General features: G+C 35.8%; 1 protein-coding gene across 1 annotated transcript in view; it reads left to right on the forward strand.

Annotated features, from left to right (window-relative positions):
* Positions 1-2,120: 2,120 nt before the first annotated feature.
* LOC150100962 (uncharacterized) overlaps positions 2,121-24,452 on the forward strand; it is a 111,892-nt gene continuing 89,560 nt past the window's right edge. Inside the window, exon 1 of the mRNA XM_090401559.1 lies at positions 2,121-2,244. Within this exon, the coding sequence (XP_090257685.1) occupies positions 2,199-2,244 (46 nt within the window). The 5' untranslated portion in view covers positions 2,121-2,198. The remainder of the gene's footprint in view (positions 2,245-24,452) is intronic.

Genomic DNA, 24,452 nt, shown 5'->3' on the forward strand with positions numbered 1-24,452 from the left:
AGACTATAACTGCAAGAGGGGCTTCAAATTACACCTTTCAAACACCATCCGGTTCACTTCCGTCTGTAACTGAAGTATATTAATTTTATGATAGGCGATGTGTATAAGCATAATATAATGATTCTTTTAGCCATATGTTTCGGTGAATTATACTGTTCATTCTAAATTCAGATGGATGAATGTTTCTTCCTTTTGAGGGTGTATTTGTGTATTCTGACTGATTTGAGAATTTCCCTGTTTATCATTCCTTTACTTTTTGGTTTAGGAAAATTCTTATGCAAGTTCAAAAAAACCAAAATGAAATTGCATTTAATTTCATGGTTATTATAGCAAAATAATTGAAAAGTTCGATATTTGTCATAAATAACGAGACTTGGAGCCTCGAAGAAAAAAGACTTGAAAATAAAACCGAGTATGATATAGGATGCAGAATGTTTGCTTAAGCATATTTTCTTGATAAGGAAAGACTGTTCATTTATTTGCAAGATGGAATTAAATTCACTGCTTGCGTATGTTTACAGTGAGACATAGCACTCCATCTGTATCATATCTTGGCAATGACAATGATATTATCAATTAATTATATTCTTTGTTTAATCCTTTATCCAAGTGCAAGCAAACAAATTTTACGCATGAAGTATCTTCACGACTGGTCTACTTGTATATAGAGGATAAAGATTTCACATTAATTGTCTTCATATAAATATTATCCATATTACCTCTTTTTTCTTTCTTTTTTTTTTTTTTTTTCACATTTGACGTCCGTAGACATTATATGGTCTCTGCCGTACCTCACATGGTTTTGGTAATGGTGTCTTCTGCTAGAATAAGGGGTAGGGTTGCAGATCCCCTTTCCACACAAAGTTTGTAGGACAATCACAAACATTCATGCCCACGGCGAGATTCGAGCCCGCAGCCTCCTGGCTACAAAGCGGACACGCTAACCACTCGGCCTATGGTACCGCCGGAATATTACCTCTTATGGGTATATATGATTTCTGCATTACTTCAACCTTAGTACCCCTCTGGGTCTGGCTTCCACTGATAAGACCTCAATAAAGGTCGAAACCGATCTGGATAGTGGCCCTTCCCATAATGCATAGCATTATACATTGAAATGAATGTGTGCTTTGCATTACGGGATACTAAAGCAATTGATGTGGTCAGTAAGTAGTTGGATGAAGCTACTAAAATACTTGGATGAAGCTACTAAAATACTTGGATAAAGGATTAAACCAAGCATATAATTTCTTAGTATCTTTAATTAATAGTATAACCAAGTGAAAAAACTTTCGAGTGGTATTATCAAGTTAGATATTAGTCTGGAAATAGTCCTGAGGTCAATCCATGTGAAATCTGCGACTATCTTCATTAGTTGTAGAAGAATCTTCTGTATAAGATGGCATAAAGTTTTATTAATACTTATGCCTATATTATCCTCTGAAATAGTTAATTTTCCACTGGGAAAATATTCATCAAAAGTGTATGAAAGATTTATTTATTGTGTTGCACATTGTTAATTGGAAGAACTAATATGACACTGATATTATTAATTCAAATGAAATATCAGATTATATGGGGGAAGTGGAAAAATTAACAGCATATTTACATAGTTTCCCTTTATTAAAAATGTAAATAAATAAATAAAACACTGCTAGGAGCAAAATGATATGCTTTTTTTTTAAATGGATGAGATAGAAGATGCTGAAAAAGTTTAAATCTGGAGTAAAAGTTTAACAATAAATCTAATAATGTTTGAATACACATATTTGTTAATTATTTATATGTTTATTTTTTCTGCTACACTTGTTTTGTTTTATTTATTTATATTTTTTGGGGGGATAATACTTTATTTTTAATTGAAAATATGTTAGGTGAATCAAACAGTGTAATATGCGACATTTTAAATATATTTATAGAATTATGTGACGAGCAAAACGCTATTAGAATAAATAATATTTAAAATTTGATTTACCGGATTGACTAACAAGTTAAAGAGATGTGATTAACGACGACAATAAACATTTGAATTTCGGCGCGTTTAATCAAGAGCGCGTGTTTGCATATTTACAACGAACGATTTTAATGCGTTCTTATTTGTAACAAGAAGCTTACAGTAGCTTTGTTCCGTTTGAAAAGATTATCATCATCGCCGTTATTAAGTGTTGTTTTTTTGTACGATTCATACATTTTCCCACATGAATCATGCAAGTAGTGGAATGGTGGCCAACAAAGGCAATAAATGTAAGTTTGATTCTTTGGTATTTAGAAGTTTTAAAAGTAAGTAACTTATATGACAACCGATATACTTAAAATGGTTCAGTTCAATATGCGTGCTCCTATTTGTTTCGATCGTGCTACTGAAATATATGCAAACCTGTTAATCAAAAAGGATGATTATGTTTATTTTTATGTGATTTTTCTTTTCGTGATTATTTATTTATATACAAGTACAAATCACAAGTAACCGTGATTTGCATTTATTAGTGTCAAGATAAACCACATAATTAAATTGTCACTTTAAATAACAATAGAATTATTTCCGAAAAAGACTCTAGTTTCAAGAATTGTATTTACTAAATAATGACTGAATGAAAAAGTATCTATTTTGTGGAATTGTTCTTATATAAGTGCAGTTATTTATTTATTGAATATTAACAAAATAAAACATTTCTGGACTTTACTTCTCTTAGTGCATTAATGTATTTTTTAAAATCACCATTGACATTCGATCATCTCAAGTTTGTAGCCATCCTAAGGATCTTGTTAGCTATGCTTCTATATCTTTGTATATGCATACATTATTTAATTCCTATTTTTTAAAAAAAAAAATTCCGCAGTCAAAAATTATTTTTGTAAGTTATACTAGAATAGTTTATAAACACTGTTAAAAGTTAAATGAATATATCATGCAACCCTGAGTGTGTTAAAGTGCTAAATCAGAAAGTAACCTCCAAAGTTAATTTAAATCCAAACAATTTAAATATCTAAAATATAATTATAGTTTTTTAGAATCGCAATGGCAGCTGGCTAAAAGGATGGCAATGTATTAGGTGCCATTTGTTGAAAGGCTATATTGTTAACAGCCATGCCCGCCATTACGATTTGTAAAACGTTTGCGTTGGTTTCTTGAGCGTTTTTTTTTTTTAAATTCTGAGCTTAAATAAATATATTAATATTGTATATTAGTATTATATTATTAGTTATTAGTATATATATATATATAATTTAAATGATGATTTTAGGTGAACTCACTCTGACAGCAGCCGATAGCAAACTTGAAGCGATTCTATGTAGACGGAAATCAGTTATTTGCAATTCGCCGTATGGCAATAGTGAGCATGAAGATGCATTTTGTTTCATAACAAAATGTGGAGGATAGTGAACCTAGTTTGCATGCTAAATAGTGCTTAATGATAATGCTTTCCGTGCAGACTTATTATATCATTTATCTTTATTATTATTTATTTCTTTATTGTTTATTTATTTATTTATTTTTGCAAGCAAAAATAAAATTGATTTTAAATTTTATTTTTATTTTTACTCGCTCAAATAAAATTAGATCGACAAATCGATTTAGATAATCGGTTAGTTGATCGAATAGAAAAGCGGGTATGAGGTTGTGTATTAGAGATGTATCTCTAAGGAAGAGAGTTCATTAGTGGAGTCCCACTGGTTCTGCCTTTGGATCTCTGCTATTAACTTGTATGTTAATGATACTGCTAGTGATTTTCAAGGGACATTCAGTTGAATGCAAAGGCGGGCAAACTTTACATTAGTGATGCTGATGAGTAGCGATTCAGTACATTTTGAACAGACTTGCTACATGAGTGGACTAGTGGGGATACCAGTTCTGCACTAAGAAACATAAGGGTTGCACATTGGAACTCAGAAAGATAACGCTGTAATATTGAATGTGTTGTACTACAGGATGGAGGAAGAAGAGAGATATTTACATAATGGTGGTGAGTGTACTAGTGGGGATACCAGTTCTGCACTAAGAAATATAAGGGTTGCACATTGGAACTCAGAAAGATAACGCTATAATATTGACTGTGTTGTACAACAGGAGGGAGGAAGAAGAGAGATATTTACATAACGGTGAAAAAAAAAGAACTGAAATTCAAAGCACATTTAGAAAGAAAAGCTGCTATAGTTCAATTGTAAAAGGCTTTGATTATATAGTTCAATTGTAAAAGGCTTTGATTATACCACATAAGAATCATTCACATCATATTATACCACATCAACATTAATGCGACAATAAAAGATGAGGGAAAAAGCATTTCGTAAGAAACCTTTTTGTAACTGTCAAGTTGATCTCAATGAAGTATTTTCAGGATTTATAGATCATTCTTTTTAACTTCAATTTATAATTTAGCACAAGTTAGTTTGCCTGTGGAAAAGCAGCTAGTAGATAAATTTACTTTAAACCACGACTATTCACTTGTACAGCAGCTAATCCTATAGAAATTTCAAATCTGCCCAACCTTAGAGTATTGTTCTTACATTTTGAGATGATGCACCATAATCCTCCCTAAAATGCTATATACTTTCCACAGGAGGGCGGCCAGTGAAATAATAAGCTCTCTCTCTTTTACACACACACACACACACACACATTCAGTCATTTTTTCACACTTTTGTGTTTCTTCCTTATATCTTTTTTACAAGCATATTTTCATAGGTACTGTTCTACTGGGTTTGCAAGATGTCCCCACTTTCTTCTAAGCCTGCACAAAAACCCAGTTGCGAGTCAACATTCATTTACACTCCAGCTTCAAACTTGTTGCGCTAACTAATCGCTTACTTCTCTTTCATTCTACCTGTGTCTGTTCTGTGGAACTGCTTTCATAACCTCGCATTTCCACCACACTACAACCTCCAGCTATTCAAGAATGACAACATAAAGAACTACGCTATCGTTTACTGAATCTATACATACTCGTATATGATGTTAATAAAAACCTTTTATAGCAAGCAAATTAAGTTGTAATACATAATGAAGATTATATCCAACAAAATCCTGTAGGCTATCCAGCTTATGCAATATAAAAAGAAAAGAATTTCGCATTCTGAAAAAAAAAATTACAGTGAAAAATTAAAAAAAAAATTATCTAAATCAAATGCGAGTCAAGTAATTACTCGTTGTGTGTGGTCTTTATATACACAGGGCTCTGTATATATAAAGATGCATAGATAAAAATCGAAAGAAGCATTTGTTTACATAATTCGTCTCGAAAATTAAGCGCCGTGCTTTGATAGACGCAAGAGGGAAATGAACAAGTTCTGTCGTGGAAGACTAGTAATCGGTTAGCAGGCAGTGAAACACAAGTACCATGTAACATATACTTGGAAAAAAATAAAATCAAACACACATACACCTTTTATCATATTTCATACTATGAATGAGTATTTTTTTTCCTGACCAGTATATTTAAAAGGTATTTCTGTAGCCCTATATATATATATATATATATAACATGACTCCACACTGAGTACTGCTATTCCACAAATGGGACAGCATTACTGATGGAACAATTTTGGCAAACAAATTTTCTAATAAGTAACAAGCGTAAATTAATTATATTTACTGATTCAACTTTACCTCTCCGTTATTCTAAATCATTAATAAAAGACATGTATATATTAAATACGGAGAGCAATATTCAGTACCCTTCCTCGTATCTAATGTACTTTGAGAGAAACTACTGTATTATACCGCATACCAAAACTACGCAGTAGAAAAGTAAAATATATAAAAAAAGAAAGAAAGCTCATTAAGTGAGAAAGTAATAAACTAGAAGCTACGAGGAGAGATAGGAAAGTAATGCCTGCTTCAGTGGCGGCTCGTACATAAGCACTGCACACCCCCAAGGAAAAAATGAAAAGATTAAATTTTGTTTGTGTTTATAAATAATAACAATGCTTACAACATTACATAAATGCAATACAACATGTTAAGGGTTACAGCTTATGTTTCGACATTGATTGAATAGTTAATAATTGGAATTGTTCAATTGACGCTTTAGATTATGAAACAAATGTACTGCGATCTAACGCAATGTCGGAATTATGACGTTCAGCCAATTGCAGCTAGACACGCCGATATTCGTTTGCGCTTGTGATTGCACGTTACAAGTGATTCCAACACTGCTCGTTTGGGCAGTGTCGCTTACGGATAAATTGTATGCTTGCGCGCGTTATTTCTGTTAGATATGAAACTTTTATTATTGGTGTTTGTTCGTGGTGAGGGTTAAATATTGTTAATAAAGCATTTTTTTAACATGTAAATTTATTTATTAATAAATTGGTCACTGATTAGGAAAAAAAAAGAATTTTTTTTTTTTTTAATTTTGTATATGCAGCACACCCCCACTTAAAATTTTCACCGGCCGCCACTGGCCTGCTTTCCTCCCCCGCTTCGAAACTCTATTTCTCACAGTAAGTAGAGCTGCAATCGTCACAAGAGCGCAATGTGCAAGTACAGTTCAGTACAGTAGTTCAAACGGTCAAGTCATAGCAAACATGTTCTGTGACGAAACCAGGATCCTGCTTGTGGAAGACAGGCACCGCAATCAATTCAGAATTGTATACGTGGAAATGTTACAAAAATCGGGTTTAAAAAAAAGCAGGAACAAAATTCTCCTTCTCCATGACAACGCTCGATCCCACACCAGTTTGCGCACAAGGGTTGCAACTGCAACATTATTACGAAGTACAGAAACGTAAGAGGAAGATATATTTACGTAGAAATTGCAACATTTGGCTGGACTGATTTTTCCCATCCCGCATAGCCTAGATCTGGTACTATCCTCTGAATGTACAGTATATCACCTGTTTGGTCCTCTGAAGGGTGTACTTCGAGTACGATATTTTGCAGCTGAAACAAGCTGTTCGTGAAGAGCTCCGACATCGGAGTTAACTCTTTCGTGAGGTGTGCTTACAGTGTCTTCATGTACCCATTTGTTAGAGAATTAAACTATTTATTTACACCGCATACCAAACTTTTGTGGCTGTTTCTTTCACATCTCATATCATATTGCTTTTCATCGAATTGCATAAAAATTCATCAATAGTTTTTGAGTTATCTTGACTTTTCTCTTTGTTTCTTAATTTAAAAAAATCAATGTAGTAGACCTTTTAATTTTTTTTGTCTTATTCTTTAACGTAATAACCTTCGGTAAGATTTAGGTGATCTTCTCTTTTTTTTTTTTTTTTGGTTTATAAATGTTTTATCCCAGGGATTCTCAACCTATGGTTCGCGTACCACTGGTGGTACGTGAGCCACTGCCTTACTGGTACATCTAATATCTTGAATTAAATATAGTGGTGCGCCACTGAAAAAGGTTGAGAACCCCTGTTCTATCCAGTTTTGTTTATATTTATCAATTATTCTACTGATTTTACTTTTAATTCTATTAATATATCTTCATTGCTCTCATAGTTGAATAATATATGTATATTCCACAGTTCTCATAAATTTCATTTCGCTTGTTTTTATTCTTTGTTTATTTTACTATGTTAATACCTATATTTCTCTTCCAAAGAATAATAATATAGATACTGCTAAGATACTGCATATTTTTAAACACGTATCCTCGTTTATTAAATTAGGATTAACACACCAATTTATTAAATTTATAACTAGTAAAAGTTTAGAGTCCGCGTGGTTAGCCTAGTGGCTTTGCGCTTCGCAACCATATGCCTGGCGAAGGAGTGTCCTAGGTTCGATTCCCGTCTACGACGTGAGGAGCTTAAGGATCTTCCTCAGCCATAGCCAAGTTAGCCGGTCTTGGGCGTGGGCAGCAGGGTTTTTTCCGCCAGTTTATCTGGGGTTTTTCATCCCGCAAGCAGGCAAACCGGCCCCGTGAACACACAGGTTACAGGTTAAGTTACTTACAGCAAGGAAGACAACGGGAAACCACTTTGCTCATAATCATCTCTCCATAGAATGATAGCATATAGCTACCCTCCCGCGGCCGTATGGCAGATTGGAACCAGAAGAAGAAAAGTTTAGATAGTAGTTAATATCCATTCATATAATATTTTGTATTCCTAGGTAAATAAAAAGTATTATCTTGTATATTGTTTAAGATAAAATTCTGTCTTACTTATTTTTAAATGAAGCAAGAAATGGAAACTACATATATTAGTACCGTAGGTGACCTTTTTTTTTTTTGTTGTTGTTAATATTTTTTAAATATATTTTTCTTTTACATATTCGGGGAACCCTATTCTAAATATAAACAGTGGATGAAATATTGGAAGCCTGAAGTGACTTTTTCAAGCCACTTCAGACCTCTAGTAAGCGGGATGTACTCTTACACCGGACTAGGAACTTCATCTGCTGTCTAAAGACAACCACAAACATCCATACCCGTAATGGGATTCGGACTCAAGGTTCCACTTTTATGAAAATGGCGAAATTGCAATTTTCATAAAAAATCGTTACGATCTCAGCTTTTCTTTTATTTTCTACACGATAATCAACAACAGAAGACAAAATCAGAACCGGCCTTATGATCCAGCAACTTAGACGATGCTTGGGACAGCTCAGGGCGTTGGACACGTCCCACTCACAGTAGCTTGACAGACACCACAACAAATGTACCACAAACTTATCGATCATTGCTGACAAAAAAGTTGATTGTCAAGGAAAGAATCTTGAGAGAGAGAGAGAGGGGGGGGGAGACGCCATTTGGTCTGTATACAAGGGAAAGGAAATGGGGAAAAGAGGAAGAAACTGTATTCCACTATACGCAAAAATGACGCAGTAGTGCTATTTGGCATGGGTTTCTTCCGAAAAACTAAAACATTATTATGGAATTCAGTTGCTACTTTAGAAAAAAAAAAAAAAACTACTAGAAAATCTATCAAATGGTTCCTTGCTCCGAGTGGCGAAACACTCCGTAAAACACGCTTTACGTACTGAAAAGCAGCTGGTTAAAATTTAGATGAGCTACGTGGCTAGACTTTTTATTGCCGGTCCGGTTAGCCTAGTGGTCGGCGTATTCCTTTTCTAACAGGCTGTGGGTTCGAATCCCGCCATGGGCATGTACGTTTGTGATTGTATTTAGGTGGGAGATGAATTTCGTTGTCCAGTGTGAGACTATAGTCATTACTGGAGGTAGGCCTAAAGTGACACAGTTCTATGTTTGGTCTCTAGAGCAGGGTTTCCGAACTGATGTAAAAAATAAATAAATAAACAAATAATGCAAAAATATATAAAACTAAAAAAAAAACCAAAACAACCTTAGCCCGCCCATGGAACTAAGGCTTAATAAAACCTTTCGTGGGTAGAAGCTACATAAATAATAATAATAATAAAAAAAAGGCATTGTTGGCTGGAATTTCTGAAAGACGTTTATTTTTCCAATAGTGAAAACCACACTATCGAAGTAAATACTTCTGAAATGCTGCCACCGTCTTGCTTGTACTTGGTTGCATTAGGAAAAGGTTAAAAATGGTATTTAATTCTTCCAGTATTTCGTTTCAGTTATAGAGACATCACCAGGGAGTACAATATTGTAATATTGGAAGAATTAAATACTATTTTTAATCCTTTCCTAGTGCTGTTTCATTTCATTAAACTTCTAACATGAGTTTTTCCCAGCACTTAAGCCTTAAAACACAGACAGAGAAGTAACCTATGTCAAATAAGACTTAAAAATAAGACTCATACAAGACTTAGGTCAGATAATTGTTTAAGTATTATATTACATTATCCTTCGAAGATGCCTTTCCGTTGGAAAGAACTGGGCTCGAATCCAGTCTGGGAGAAGAACCTTTATCAGACTTTTAGTTGAAGATGAGTTAGCCAGTCTCATACGGTGATAGCAAGGTTCCCCCCCCCCCCGCCTTCTGGAAACTGTTTTTTTTTTTTTAATCTATCGCAAAATTGTCAAACCGGTCAGAAGAAGAAGGACACACACAATATACAGACAGAAGAGATTATGGGAATAAGAATCAACCAACCAACCTATTCCGTCGAATTTAGATTCGAATTCCCACATACACAAGCATAAAACAGATTAGAGTTCATTATCTAAGAATATTTAATGTATTTTCGTCAAAAGCTGTTTTCTTTTGCTTTGATGTTTAAATGATTTTAAATGTTTTATTTTTGTACACATCTTAATATTGTTAAAACTGATATATTTAATTAACATTAATGGTATTTCGGTTCTCACACACACACACACACACACACACACACACACACACACACACACACACACACACACACACACACACACACGCACGCACGCACGCACACACTTCTTTATCGTATTATAATTTTTTTTGCAATATCTACAAATATCATACGCTTTTTCTAAATTGTTTTTAATTGTTTTCTTCAGAGAATTAGAATCTGTTTCTTTTAGTTAATTTGAGAATTATTAGTTTTCCTTTCTAATATTAGACCTTTAGCCCGTTATAATTTCTGACAATCCTCTCATATTCCCTTGTCTCTTACCGCTTAACTTATATTGAACAATTTCACGTGGATATATAATCTCTCCAATTCTCTTCAGATGGCACATTCAGTTAATTTGATGTGTTTATTAAGTCCACAGCGGGCTTCGTGTTCTCAGTTTTTTTTTTTTTTGTATGTTTGAAATTATCTTTTTATGCGGGGAAGATTTTTCTCATGAATTTCATCTTAGTTGCAATAATTGATTATTTGTTCCTTTTTCCTGTGACCGACTAATGAGGAATTCAATTTTGAGCCCTCATCTCAAACGTTGCTTAAGAGTACGTATGTTTAAATAGCATCCTATACAAATAGTTAGTATCTGTCAGTCAAGAACCACTTAAAACATTTTAGAAAGAATATATAGTTTCGTACATCATACCATGTTTTCAGATTGAATACAAATAGAAAAAGAGGTATTACCATAGATAATTCTAAATTAATAACTGTTGTACTTTGAGTAAACACAAGCCAGACCTTGAATGTAAGTAGCATGATGTCAGACGCGTGGCTCATTGTTGGGATGTGCTGTGTAAATTCTCTCATAGCCTAATTCAGGGCTGTCGAACCTTAGGTAATCCGAGGTCCGCATTAAAAAAAATTATCCGAGGGCCGCATCCCATGTGTATCTAGTAATTTAGTGAACAGCAGCGACACAACCTCGATAGTTGAACAAACGAACAACACTAATCGCGCTCTCGTTTCCCGTGAGAGCCCGGAGCATGCGCATTAGAAGAAAACACTGTAAGAATTCTACTTTGACACATCTAATATTTGAAAAACACGTGGGCATATAGTGATGTAAAAACACCAATTAAAATTACCAACATCGAGATTATCGATGAGTGATAGAATTAAAATATCTAATACGCATTCGGTTCAAATTGTTATTTTATTTTTTCGCTCGTGAAAATCAAAACCCACAGGCGGGCGGCACAGAATCTCACCGCAGGTCGCGTTTTGAACAGCTCTGACCTAATTCATAATACGTAGGTCTTTGATATATGCTGACTAAATCTGATTTGAGATGAAACCTTGGTTTTATTACATTGGATTTGATATCGTATCATTTCGCTAGTTTTATAAATCTGAGAACATAGTTGCTGAATTCTGTATGGTATTTTTGTGAGTTGCCCAAGTGCATGATTTTTTTTTTTGTGTGTGTGGGGGGGGGTTGGAATGCCTTATGTGCCCATTTCATCTTCATATCTTGAACTGTTATTACTGCAGCAACGTACCAAAATCTAGGCGGAAGCCTTTTTTTAGAAGATTGAAGGCTGTTATAGAAGCAAAGGATGGACCACTCCATATTGCTTCCATATTAGAATGAAAGTTGGGATGAACAGGCCTACGGATATTTTTGATCAGATAGTGTAGCTTGAGCTTCCTATAAGTGATGGCTGAGTCCATGACCTGCCAAGTATCCTTTGCCTTTTGGAAACATAATTCTATGATAATGCGGTTGGTGTTTTGGCTAAATATACACAATACGGGCGACTGAATTAGAAGCGTGTGTTGTATCAGTAATGTTGATCACAATGGGAAAAACAAAGGATCTTTCAGAGTTCGATAAAGAGCTTATTGTGGGTTCTCGTCTGGCCGGAGAACCCACGATTTTGAAAATAACAGGGCTGACTGTTTCTCAAAAGCTGAGATATCCGTGGTGTTTAATCAGTGTAAAAATAACATATTTTGCTTGTCTATGAGGCGTAACTGTGGTTCTAAGACAATCTGTCAGGAAGAGATCGCCGTCCTCTGAGAAGACTTCTATGGACAAACAGAACTTCTCTGTTTGATCGAAGCATTTAATGAAGGCCGTTCCCGACCCATATCTCAAGAACTATGCGCATGGAATTGAAGAGGACCGATATTGGAAGTCGAATGCTTTTACAGAAACGACTGATTTCTAAGAAGAACCAGAAAGTTTGTCTACAATGGTTTCGGGAACACCGTGACTGGACACTGAAAGACTGAAAAAAAAAAGTCAGTTGGTCCGATGAGTAACGGCACACCTTGTTCTGCACCGACGGTAGGCAGAGAGTTTGGTGGGACTGTCATGAAGCAATGAGCACAGCTTGCCTTGTAAACAAAACTCAAGGTTCTGGAGGTTGTGTCATGATGTTGGACATGATTTGTTGGTACGGAACAGCCTCCCCCCCCGATATTGCTGGAAGGTAGGATGCTCTCCAAGAAATATCTGAACATTGTTGCCGATCAATCCCATCCTGCAATGTTGACTTTTTATCCACCAGGTGACAGTTGTTTTATGGACGACAATGCTACTGTCCAACGCACAATTGTTAAGCACTGTTTCAGCGAGCATTACAGCGACTTTAATCTTTTTCCTGGCAACCACAAAGCTTGGGTATGAACCCCATTAAGAATGTATAGGACATGTTAGAAAAACAGATCCGGAACAAAGTCCCCTTGTTCAAATCTGAGCTAGTTAAAGGACTGTCTAATGAACGCCTGGTGTGTTTGGCGCAATCCAACATCTTGTGGAATCTATGCTAAACCGCATATGTGCTGTAATTTGGGCCAAACACGTATTAAATACCGGCCTGGTTGGTCGAGTGATTAGCGTATCCGCTCTCCAGCCAAAAGGCTGCGGGTTCGAATCCCGCCGTGGGCATAGATGTTTGTGATTGTCTGTGAAATTAATAGTGGTGATGATGGACAGTAGATGGCGTTGGTGTAGATGAGGCGGTTTGTGGATGAGGTTCAGTGGTGGAGACGGAGAGTTGTAAGTAGGTGCCCTCCCTCGATGAGTCTTAGGACTCCCTGGAGGTGTCAAATAATAATAATAATAATAAAAAATAATAAATAAAAGTTTCTAATTCAGTGGCTAGTATGTGTATATTTTGGATTTAAGTTGCGTATGTTCTATTAGCTATCTTGCCTGGTTGTAGAATGAAGAAACCTGAGTTTCTAAAAAAAAAAAAAGAAAAGAAAACTTTCCATATTCATATGGAACTTGCTAACTAATTTTCAATTGATAAGCACTAATAGATTCTTTGTTGCATCCTGGACTGGATTCAAACTCTGATCTTTCCAACAGGGTTTCATCAAAACCATCTGAGCTACAGAGCTCCATAAAAGGATTAAAAAATTAAATAAAATCATAAAACAAAACAAAGTAAGTATATAATCTACAGACTTTTATCAAAGTAGAGTAGATAGCTCTGTTGAAGACCAAATTTTTCAAAAATTGGCATATCGCAATGGCTTGACAACAAATCTATATCATCACAAAAACTACATTAAAACTCACAAAGGCCAAGTCTAAATCCGATTCTCAAAAGATCAAATGCAGTAAAAGCGATTCTTATTCAAAGTGCAGTCAAGCCGCTGGACTCGCCACGGCCATTAGATATAACTTTTGAACATTCATCTTCATGTTCCTACTCCACTAACAAGCTAATAGTAGTACAGAAGAGAAATCAGAAGAATCCTGAATAGCACAGACACTATGAGTCATCTAGTCCTGATGGGTATCCCTCCTGTCATGTTTAAAACCTTGCTCGCGAATCAGCACCTGTCTCATACAGAGTTTTCAGTCTTTTCTACACAACTATAATGTATCCTACAGCATGGAAAACAAATTCTATATTCAGCAGGGGGAAAAAAATTATATATATATATAATTCTACTAGAAAACCATTCTCCAATTTCTTTTACTTCTATTCTCTCAAAAATCATGGAAAGGGTTACTAGAGCCAATTTCTTCACTGCAATAAGGTTACCAGCTGATCGGTAACCAGCAGTGCTCATCTCACCACTTACGACTCAAGTCATGGAAAGGATTGGAGAAACTCACGTGATCGCTCTTGACGTTGCTAGAATATTTAATTGAGTATGAAACGGAGACAAAAATAATACCCCTTGGGATCTTAACTTATACCTTATGAAATTGGGTAGCTAGCTTCATTTGTGGTCGTTCATTACATGTCATGGTTGATAGTCTCCTCAGATTACCAATAATGCTGGAGTAGCACAGGACTGTAATTTTACCAACTCTCTTCCTTCTGTATATAAATAACGTTCTCTCAATTGCTTGAAGTCTTATCTACAGCTCAGCTGACAACATACATTCCATTCCTCTTCTGCATTTTATAAACGCTGTAGTAAATAATTATCAGAAGCTTCAAAATTGTTTATGCCTTATTCAGTGGAACAAGCATAACCCCTGTGAAACTTAGTGCTACTGAAACAGTCCTGCTTCATTTATTACAAAAAAGATCTTTCACTTAGCACTACATCAGCAGTCTTGATAATACCCAGATCTTCAAACACAACCAGATTTCCCTTCTTCAGCTGAATTTTATAACTATGCTTTTTGATATACATACAACGTAGCAATAGCTTCATCATCCTCCCAAGAGCTGTGTATACTTTTCGCACTCAAGACACTAATCCTAACCTGTGTAACTACTATGTATAAATCCCAAATCCACCCAACCTTGGAATAGTGTACACACATTAGGGGTTATACACTTATTCCCGCCCCCATTTAGATTGTTTGATACTTATTCAGAAGAGAGTAGTCTTATTAACTAATGCAATAGCGCAGTGTTTCTCAAACTTCAGATATCTGTGTACCTCTTCTTAAATTTTCATTATCATCAAGTACCCCCTTATCAAAAAAAATAATAATAATAAATACGGTAATAAATAAATAAATAAATAAATATATTTCATTGTAAAAGTGTATTTTATTTTAATTTAGGTGTACGTGTAAAAAATATGATTTATTTTTAATAGAACAAAATGTATAAAGATACTATACATTTTTACTTAATTTAAATAATTTATCATCAACGAGAGTAGTGAAATTACTTATGGTGGGATAAAATATCAACAAAATTTGACTCTATAGTTGTTAATTTCAATCTCAGATGCGGTTCGACATCTATAATATGGTTCATCTTTTTAATTTTAATATCTACAAGGGCCGAAAATCTAACTTCGCACAGATATGAACTTGGAAATGGAAAAATGAACCTTAGAGCTTTATTTGTTAATTCTGGAAATTAATTCTGTATTTGTCGCCAAAATGATGATAATATTCTCGTTGTATTTATTTTTTAGGAAACCATCAGAAGCTAGTTCTAAAAGTTGTTTTTCTCCTATTGGCGACAGACCCTTTGGAATAGATTTGTTGATATTGAAAGGGTAACTTATCCACTCAATATTAATGTCCAGTTCAGAGAAATACTTTTCTTGATTCATTTGTAAGCTTTGTAAATGTTGCATGATAGCCATTTTAATATCATCATCAATTTGTTCATTTGAACTTGCGAGCAATTCATGAAGAGATGGAAACGCGTCAAATTCTCCATTACCAACCTGCTTTCATAACTTAATTTTTGCCAATGTGGCGTTCACTTTATCTTGGACAGGAAATATAGAAATTTCCTTGCCTTGTAAAGAAAAAGTAAGATTATTTAATACAGTAAATATATCTGCCAGATATACTAATTGACTGAGCCTTTCCAATTATGTAAAGGATTTTATCAATTCAAATTTTTCATCAAGAAAAACTTGTTCATTCCGAAGTTCAAATAAATGAGTAAGGACTTTTCCACGAGAAAGCCATCGACGTTGATATGGAAAAGAAGTTGTATATGATTACTTCCCATTTCTTCGCAAAGATGAGAGAAAAGTCTGGCATTTAGAGGACAGCCTTTAATATAATTTATGATTTTTACTGCTTCATTCAGAACTTTTCTTAGGTCTGTAGATATATTATGTGTAGCCAAAGCCTTCCTGTGTATGCAGCAGTGTGTCAACTTTGCATCTGCTGCAATAGCTTGAATCCTTGAAACAAGAACTTTTTTTAGATCCGACCATGGATTTCGCTCAGTCAATGCTTATTCCAACACAACTTTTCCAATCAAGATTGTTTTGATGCATAAATGTATTTCTATTGTTGAATATTTCTTCTCCTGTTGTATGTTCTGGCTAGGATTTGCAAAATAAAAGGTCGTCATGTTGTTTTGATTTTTTTTTCGTACCTAGTGAACACTAGAAGATTTGCAAAATTTGTAATGTCGGTAGATTCATCAACCTGCGACGCATAATAACGACTCTTATGTATATCGGATAATAATATTTGTTTTATATTTTCAGTCATTTCAGTGATTTTTCGATGAACAGTACTATTTGAAAGGCAAAATCCAATAAAAAGACCTTTTTTCATTATTTCCAATCTTAATTTCTGCTTTAATAAATCCAGTCTTTAACCAATGATCCATAATTAAGAATTTGAAAGCTAAAAAAATTAAAATATTTAGTGTAGGTGTTATAATTTCCGTACATTATTAAAGAAATTATATCGCCGGCCTGGTTGGTCTAGTGGTTAGCGTGTCCGCTTTCCAGCGAAAAGGCTATGGGTTCGAATCCTGCACTGGGCATGCATGTTTGTGTGAAAATAGTGGTGACCGGCGGAAGATGGCGTTGGTAGAAATGATGAAGGTTGGTGGAAATGTAGAGTAAGTGCCCTCCCTCAATGAGTCTTCGGACACCCTGGAGGTGTTAAGTAGTTTAGTACACACCTAATAATCGTTATTTTAACTAACAACAAATTTTTAATGCTCGTATGATCAAATAATGAAGCACATTGATTACTATTTGTTTAACTGTCTTAATTACATTACATCTAATGATTCATATAATTACTTTTTTTTTATCAGTCGCTGTCGTAACCTGTTTGCGTTGTTGCAGGCTCGCAATGTACATTCATATATGAAGTTGAACGAAGATTCACGAGTGATCGCCCTCGAATTTGCAAGCCATTCAAATGAAGCCGTTATCACAATTTGATTAGGAGAATTCATACATAATATATAATTTATTGAGAAATATATACGTTTAAAATAATTCTATTTTTTTTTTCTTAATAATGATTCCATGCGTTAATGATGCATAGCCGAAAATTGCCACGTACCCCCTGAAGAGTTTCATGCACCCCCGAGGGTACGCGTACCACACTTTGAGAAACACTGCAGTAGTGGATTATGTTCTTTTGAGGCCCTAGGAGTAATTTTGTTATAAGGCCCTTTATGTAAAAGTTTTTTTTTTATATATATTAAAAAGACACTAAAACCTTAAATAATAACATGTTTTTTCTTTATTTAAAATTATTTATTTAATTTGTCTAGCTAATATTACAACTTACAATATTACCTTACGTGTTTTTAAATCTGCAAATTGATCGGTAATGTTATCATAATTTAACATATTAACTATATCATTTTCTATAACATTACAAATAAATAATTTAAACGAGTCTGCCCTAAACTATTTCTTAAATAATTTTTTATTCTTTTTAAGACCGAAAAAGAACGTTTGCCACTTTTTTGCTATGTAATTTTTGAAGCCTCCCTCGACACGACGAAGCCCTAGGCGCGCTCCTGTTAGGTAATCTGCCACTTAACTGAGCTATTTCACATTCACATTAATCGCTTTCTCACTCACGTTTTGTTTTTACCTTATTATTCTTCTATAGATATTTCCATTGGCATCGTCTTACTGAATTGGCCACCATCATTCTTTCACTCTCTTTCAAATTGTAAGAATATAACAGAACACAACCGGCTGTTGATCAGCATCTATTTACTTACATCAAACTTTCAGAATCAACTTCTCATCTTCTTGTTCTTCTTTGGAACAGCCTTCCTCACTCTGTCTTCCCCAAAAACTACAGCATTCAGCTGTTTCAAGAAGTACGACAGGAGATTCCTTTTCTTTCCCTCTTACTTTCATGCTTCTTCCCAGGCACTGATGTCCTATATGTTGACAACCTTTCATGTGGAAGCATATAATCAACTCTAAGGTTAGATGTATTCCCAGTGAGCTAGGTAAAATGCCATGTTCATATTTCTAAATAGTATTAATTTGAATGTACTTTTTGGTGTGTGTGTGTGTGTGTGTGTGTGTGTGTGTGTGTGTGTGTGTGTGTGTGTGTGTGTGTGTGTGTGTGTGTGTGTGTGTGTGTGTGTGTGTGTGTCAAAGACTAACCCTGGAATCAGCTATAAAAACAATAATAAATAATGAATACTTTTTTTGTAGTTGGTGACAGAATCCAACCTATCAGGTCCTTCTTCTTCCAAGGAACTGAAGCCCTCTACAAAAATAAATAAATCATCTAACACCCTTTTCCCCCAACGGAAGTAGGAAGAACTGCTTAAGCTATAACTAATTTTTTGAAGCCTAGTTAGCAACCAGTCTCCATCCTTCTAGCATTGAACTGATAGTGAGTCCGAACTATCAATAAATCAAAGTTTTTCAGGAGAGAGAGAGAGTGAGAAAGAGAGAGAGAGAGAGAGAGAGAGAGAGTACAGAAGACAAATGCTACCATCTCATGGTGATAAATCCCGACACCGGCATTATTCTCTGTAATAGTATGAGTGTTATGGTCAATTTTTTGAACTGCCAATTTTTAGCCTGCACCTTAAGAAAAACCCGGTTTTCTGGGAGGGGAAACACTGCCTGTCTTTGCCAGATCGACTAACTAGAGAACCTGTCTAAGAAAAGCTCAGAAAAGCCCCTCTTTACTCCGCAACTAGAATCGAACTTGTAAAGGTCTTTCATGCTGCGCTATGGATAAAAATGCTAGTTTTATAAAAATGAATTTTCTGTACGTTTTTCATATGAATAAAATATTCATTTTCATAAAACTAGTATCTTAGCAGAATCATGCTATGAAAAATGCCTAAACATTTCTATTTTTCACATTCGGAATTTTAACTCAAGTCGCTTTTTTCCTACAAAATGGTGTGAGGGACAAATTCAAATGTCTTTATGTCGCTTAATTTTATTTAATAATATGATCTTTTTTTACCAGATATATTTTAATTGTTTTTATGAAACAGTTAAACTACTTAAATCTTTTTAAATCACTATGATAAAATTCTGTTAATGCGAGATATGAGACATTAATGGGTTTCTTTGATGTCCTAGTTAAAGATTAGCGATTTTGTTTTTACATTCTAATCCTGTCACTTTCGGATATTTCAGAAGCTATCCAGATTATGATTGAATGCCCCTGAGTCCTGTCTAAGCATTGCAACGATACCGTTCGTGTCTCGCCGTTGGAAGGCAGCGCTAGCCGGAGTTGCTTTCGTACTGTTACGGCGCGATCGTTCTGGCGATGAAGCCACTAGAACGGAAGCATTATTATTATTATTATTATTATTATTATTATATATGCTTAATAGGCTACAAGATATGTTCAAAAAAGTATTGAAACTATATTTACGCAGTTCGGGATTAATTCCATTCAAACTAGGCTGTTTTCATATACGCATTGCTTTTAGCCTTACTACCACCACAATTTGCGCTTGGAGGTTCTGAAAAACATGGTCAGGGAGAGATCGAAATGGAGAGTGTATATATATATATATATATAGGAGCCGGGGGGAAAACCCTCCTTTCGAGTCATCAGAATTCAAGGAGAACAGGCCTACCAGTCCGGAACACGGGGGGAGGAGTTGCCGTAGGCCCCCCTATATAATAAAATAAAGGTTATTATACCAGTAATAAAATATCCCCACATAATAAAATAAAGGTTATTTTACCAGTAATGGACTGTTAGACAAAATTTGTACTAAGTACAAGTTAGGGTGATGTGAGGAACGTTGAGGCAATCATTCACTGGATTTTCACTTTTGGAATTGGTTCATGGGGTTGAATACTGCATCGAAAGATGTGTCAAAATGTTCACAAATATTAGTTAGTCGTGAAGAGCTTGTTATAATGTATAACCCTTTTTTTTTTCATAAAGTTTCCGTAACTCAGTCGGCAGTGACGATGCCCTATGGGTGGAAAGTCCTGAGTTGTTCGAATTCCGTCTAGGACGCGAAGAATATTTATTAATATTATTATTATTATTATTGTTATTAAGAAAGACCTCCAGGGAGTCAGGGACTCACCGAGGCAGGCCACATACTACACGCACCAGCTATCATACTTATTCTTAAATTCATTCACACTGCTTGCACTCACAACATCCAATGGCAATCCATTCCAATCACACACCACCCTTTGAGAGAAAAATCTAGCCCTCACCCCCTTCTAAACGTTTCAAATTAAGGTGCGATAATCGGTATATTATTATTATTATTATTATTATTACGGGCAACTCCAGGGAGTCATTAGACTCATCGAGGGAGGCCCCAAATCATATTCATAACAACTATTCGACATTCATACAGTATCTATCTTACCTCGCCTTAAACTCATTCACTGTCACACCATCCACCACAGACTGGCAACCCATTCCACTCATTCACACTCTAAAAGTAAAGAACCCAGCTCTAGCACCTTTACTAACCACACTTTTGCAAAGTTTCCATGGATGTCCCCTAGTCCTCCCACAACCAGCCCTGTTCTCAAAAATATCTTCTGAATTAATTTTATAGAAACCCTTCAGTAATTTGAATGTCTCAATCATATCTCGCTTCCTCCGCCTATCAACCAATTTTTGCAACCCGCAAATCCTCAACCTGTTCTCATAAGGTTCATTTCACAGACCTGCTATCATCTTGGTCACTCGCCTCTGGATCCTCTCAACCTCATCCCCATCAAGAAGAAACCTAGGTGACCAAATCTGGGCACAGTAGTCGAGATGGTCGAGTATATGTGGAGATGCAAGGCCGTACTTATGCACAGGCACACGAGGCTCTAGCCCCGACAAATCAGGGTCCAAAACAATGAGAGAGGGGCCCACAGAGCGCTCTCGTGTCTCGGGGACCACCCACCTCTGGGAAAAGTGTAAGCATAAGCACGGCCCTAGGAGATGGCAAGATTTTTCCACAATTAGCAGACAAAAAATAAAAGGCTTTATTAATCTCAAACAAGATCACCTTTCGTCATATAGCAAAATAACCACCATCACTTTGTTTTTGATGAGCACTTAGCAAGCGCCATGACGCAGAATTTTGCTTTGAAAAAAGCAGATTATGGGTTCAACTAACAATACTTTCATTATTATTATTTTTTTTTTCCTCAGGAAATTCTAGGAAATGCTATTCCCAACTTCCCAACAAATTTGTTTTAGTCAATTCCCCATCAAGTGTGGTTAATCAAAAAAAGTCGGTCGTACTTTTGATTTTTGTTATACACTCTACTTAACTGTATATACAAATATGTAACTGTATGTACAAGCATATGTGTATGGGCCGCATCGCTATTTTTCAGACTTCTTGACGTTATAATTTTTGGAATATTTTGTTCATTTTTTTCTCTTAGAAAAGTTTGTTTTCTTGAACTCTTTCTGCATTCTTTTGAGGCACGTCATGCACATTTCTTTTAGCGGGGGGGTATTTATCATATCCTTTTATTTCTTTAGTTTGTCTTATTTTGGTCAATCTTGAAAACTGCAGCTTTTCACGACAAACAGAAAAATCATATCAAGTAGCATGAGCTACAAGTGCTGTAACGAGGATGGTACAAGTGGGGAGAACGTGCACCGAGAGTAAAAATAGCAAATGCGAAAAATGTTAAAGGTCTAGATGGATAGTAGTCTGAGACGGAAAACGCTAGAAAGCAATTAACATAGATTATATCATATACTAAAAATTTATTTAATTACATATAATAGCAAGGACTAGAAGTTGCAAGAGGTTAGCAAGGACTAACCGCAAGGACTAGAAGTTGATAGTGCATGGGAGGTAGTTAAGAAGTGCTTGCATGAAGCAATGGCTGACTGTATACCTAGAGTCCGAATAATAAATCATGTAGGGGTTAAATGGATGAATAACACCATTAAGCTTGAGCTGCAAAAAAAGAAACAACTATGGAGGGAATTTAAGGAGAAAGGTGACCGGCAGGCACATGAACGGTATAAAGCGCAGGCCAGAAGGGTGACGAGTGTGGTAAGAAAAGCAAAAAAGGATTACGAAAGAACATTGGCCATGCAGGCTAAAGAGAATCCTAAACAGTTTTTAGATATGTAGCAAGTAAAAGGAAAAATGTACATGGCAGAATGATTTTAAAGAATGCCGATGGTAGGGAGGTAACTGAATCAGTTGAGATAGTTGAGTTACTGAGTGAGCACTTTGCAAGAATATATCATCCAGGTGGTGACATTGCAGAAACGAATAAACCAGTAGATTATACGGGAATTGTGGTGAATGAAGTGGAGGTGAGTAGTCTATTGCATAACCTCAATGTCAATACATCTGTGGGATTGGATGGTATACCAGCTCGTGTAGTACAAGAAGCAGCTAAAGAATTGTCAGTACCCTTGACCATTTTGTTTAATTTGAGTCTCGGGTCTGGGTTAGTCCCGAGCGGGTGGAAGGAGGGGAAAATAGTTCCACTGCATAAAGGCGGTTCCAAGACTGCTGTTGTAAATTACCGACCGATTAGCATATCAGGAATCATTGTCAAGGTCTTAGAGAAATTAGTCAAGAAAAGAATACAGGATTGGATAGATGAAAATGGGATATTGTATGGGGGACAACATGGTTTTGTGAAGGGTATATCATGCCTCAGTAACTTGCTCACGTTTTATAACACAGTGACGACTGAACTGGATAGGGGTAGTGGGTTTAGAGTGATACTACTGGACCTTGCCAAGGCCTTTGATAGGATACCACATGGAACCCTAATCAGTAAACTGGAGCAGATGGGGATGGATATAGGTTTGGTGAGATGGATAGGAGGGTGGTTGATGGAGAGATACCAAAGAGTGGTTTATTCAGGAGTGGAGTCAAAAAGACGTCTTGTGACTAGTGGAGTGACGCAGGGCTCTGTTCTTGGACCACTGCTTTTCAATTTGTTCATCAATGATATTGGAAAGGATTTGAGAGGATGTGTTCACTTGTTTGCTGATGATGCAAAGTTGGGTAGAGCAATTGTGAGTGCACAGGATGTCAAAATTTTACAGGATGATTTGGATAGTTTGGAGGACTTGGCTAGGAAAAATTGGTGTCAGTTTAATGTGGCAAAGTGTAAGGTTATGCACTTTGGGGTGAAAAGAATAGCAGCAGTATATCGCATTGGTGGAACCGTACTCCAGGAGATTGATGAGGCCAGGGATTTGGAAGTGCTGGTGGATAGGGAGTTGAAGTTTAGGGGGCACATTGCAAAAGTGACTAAAACAGCTCACCAAATCACTTGGCTTCTGAAAAATACTTTAACATGCAGAGACAAATAAGTTGTTGTTCCTCTGTATCGAGCCTTGATAAGACCCCATCTGGACTTCTGTGCCAGTTATGGGCACCAGGGTTTCTTCGTGATGGGGAGGAAGTGGAGAGGGTCCAGAGACGATTGACCAAGATGATAGCAGGTCTGTGGAATGAACCTTATGAGAATAGGTTGAAGATTTGTGGGTTGCAGAAATTGGACGATAGGCGAAGGAGGGGTGATATGATTGAGACATTCAAATTACTGAAGGGTTTTTGATAAGATTGATCCAGAAGATATTTTTGAAAATATGACTGGTGGTGGGAGGACTAGGGGACATGCATGGAATCTGGGCAAGAGCGTGGTTGACAAGGGTGTTAGAGCTAGGTTTTTTACTTGGAGAGTGGTGAATGAGTGGAATAAGCTTCCAGAGTGTGTTGTGGGTGCTACGACCGTGAATGAGTTCAAGGCAAGATATGATAGATACTGTGTGAATGTTGAATAGTTGTTCCAGACATGATGTTAGGGCCTCCCCTGATGAGTCTGTCGACTCCTTGGAGTTTCCCGGAACAATAATAATAATAATAATAATAATAATATAATAACATTCTTGGAATACAGTTAACTAAAAAAAAATACATGTTGTTATAGTATTTCAGCCACTGTAAGGATCCCAGTTCTACCAATTACGGGAACGGGGGAAGTTTTGTTTCAGAGATCGTGGGGCACTTTTTTCCCTTACTGAACATTGTCATATCCAAGTACACTTTTCTGGCAAACTACTACTTTCCTACGCAAGAGCAATAACCTCACGAAAAGACACATAAAGAAGCATTTATTGTTA

The sequence above is a fragment of the Typopeltis vanoorti genome, chromosome 12, assembly GCF_054136105.1.
Source record: "Typopeltis vanoorti isolate ZY-2024b chromosome 12, IOZ_Tvanoo_1.0, whole genome shotgun sequence".
NCBI classification, from domain to species: Eukaryota; Metazoa; Arthropoda; class Arachnida; order Uropygi; family Thelyphonidae; genus Typopeltis; species Typopeltis vanoorti.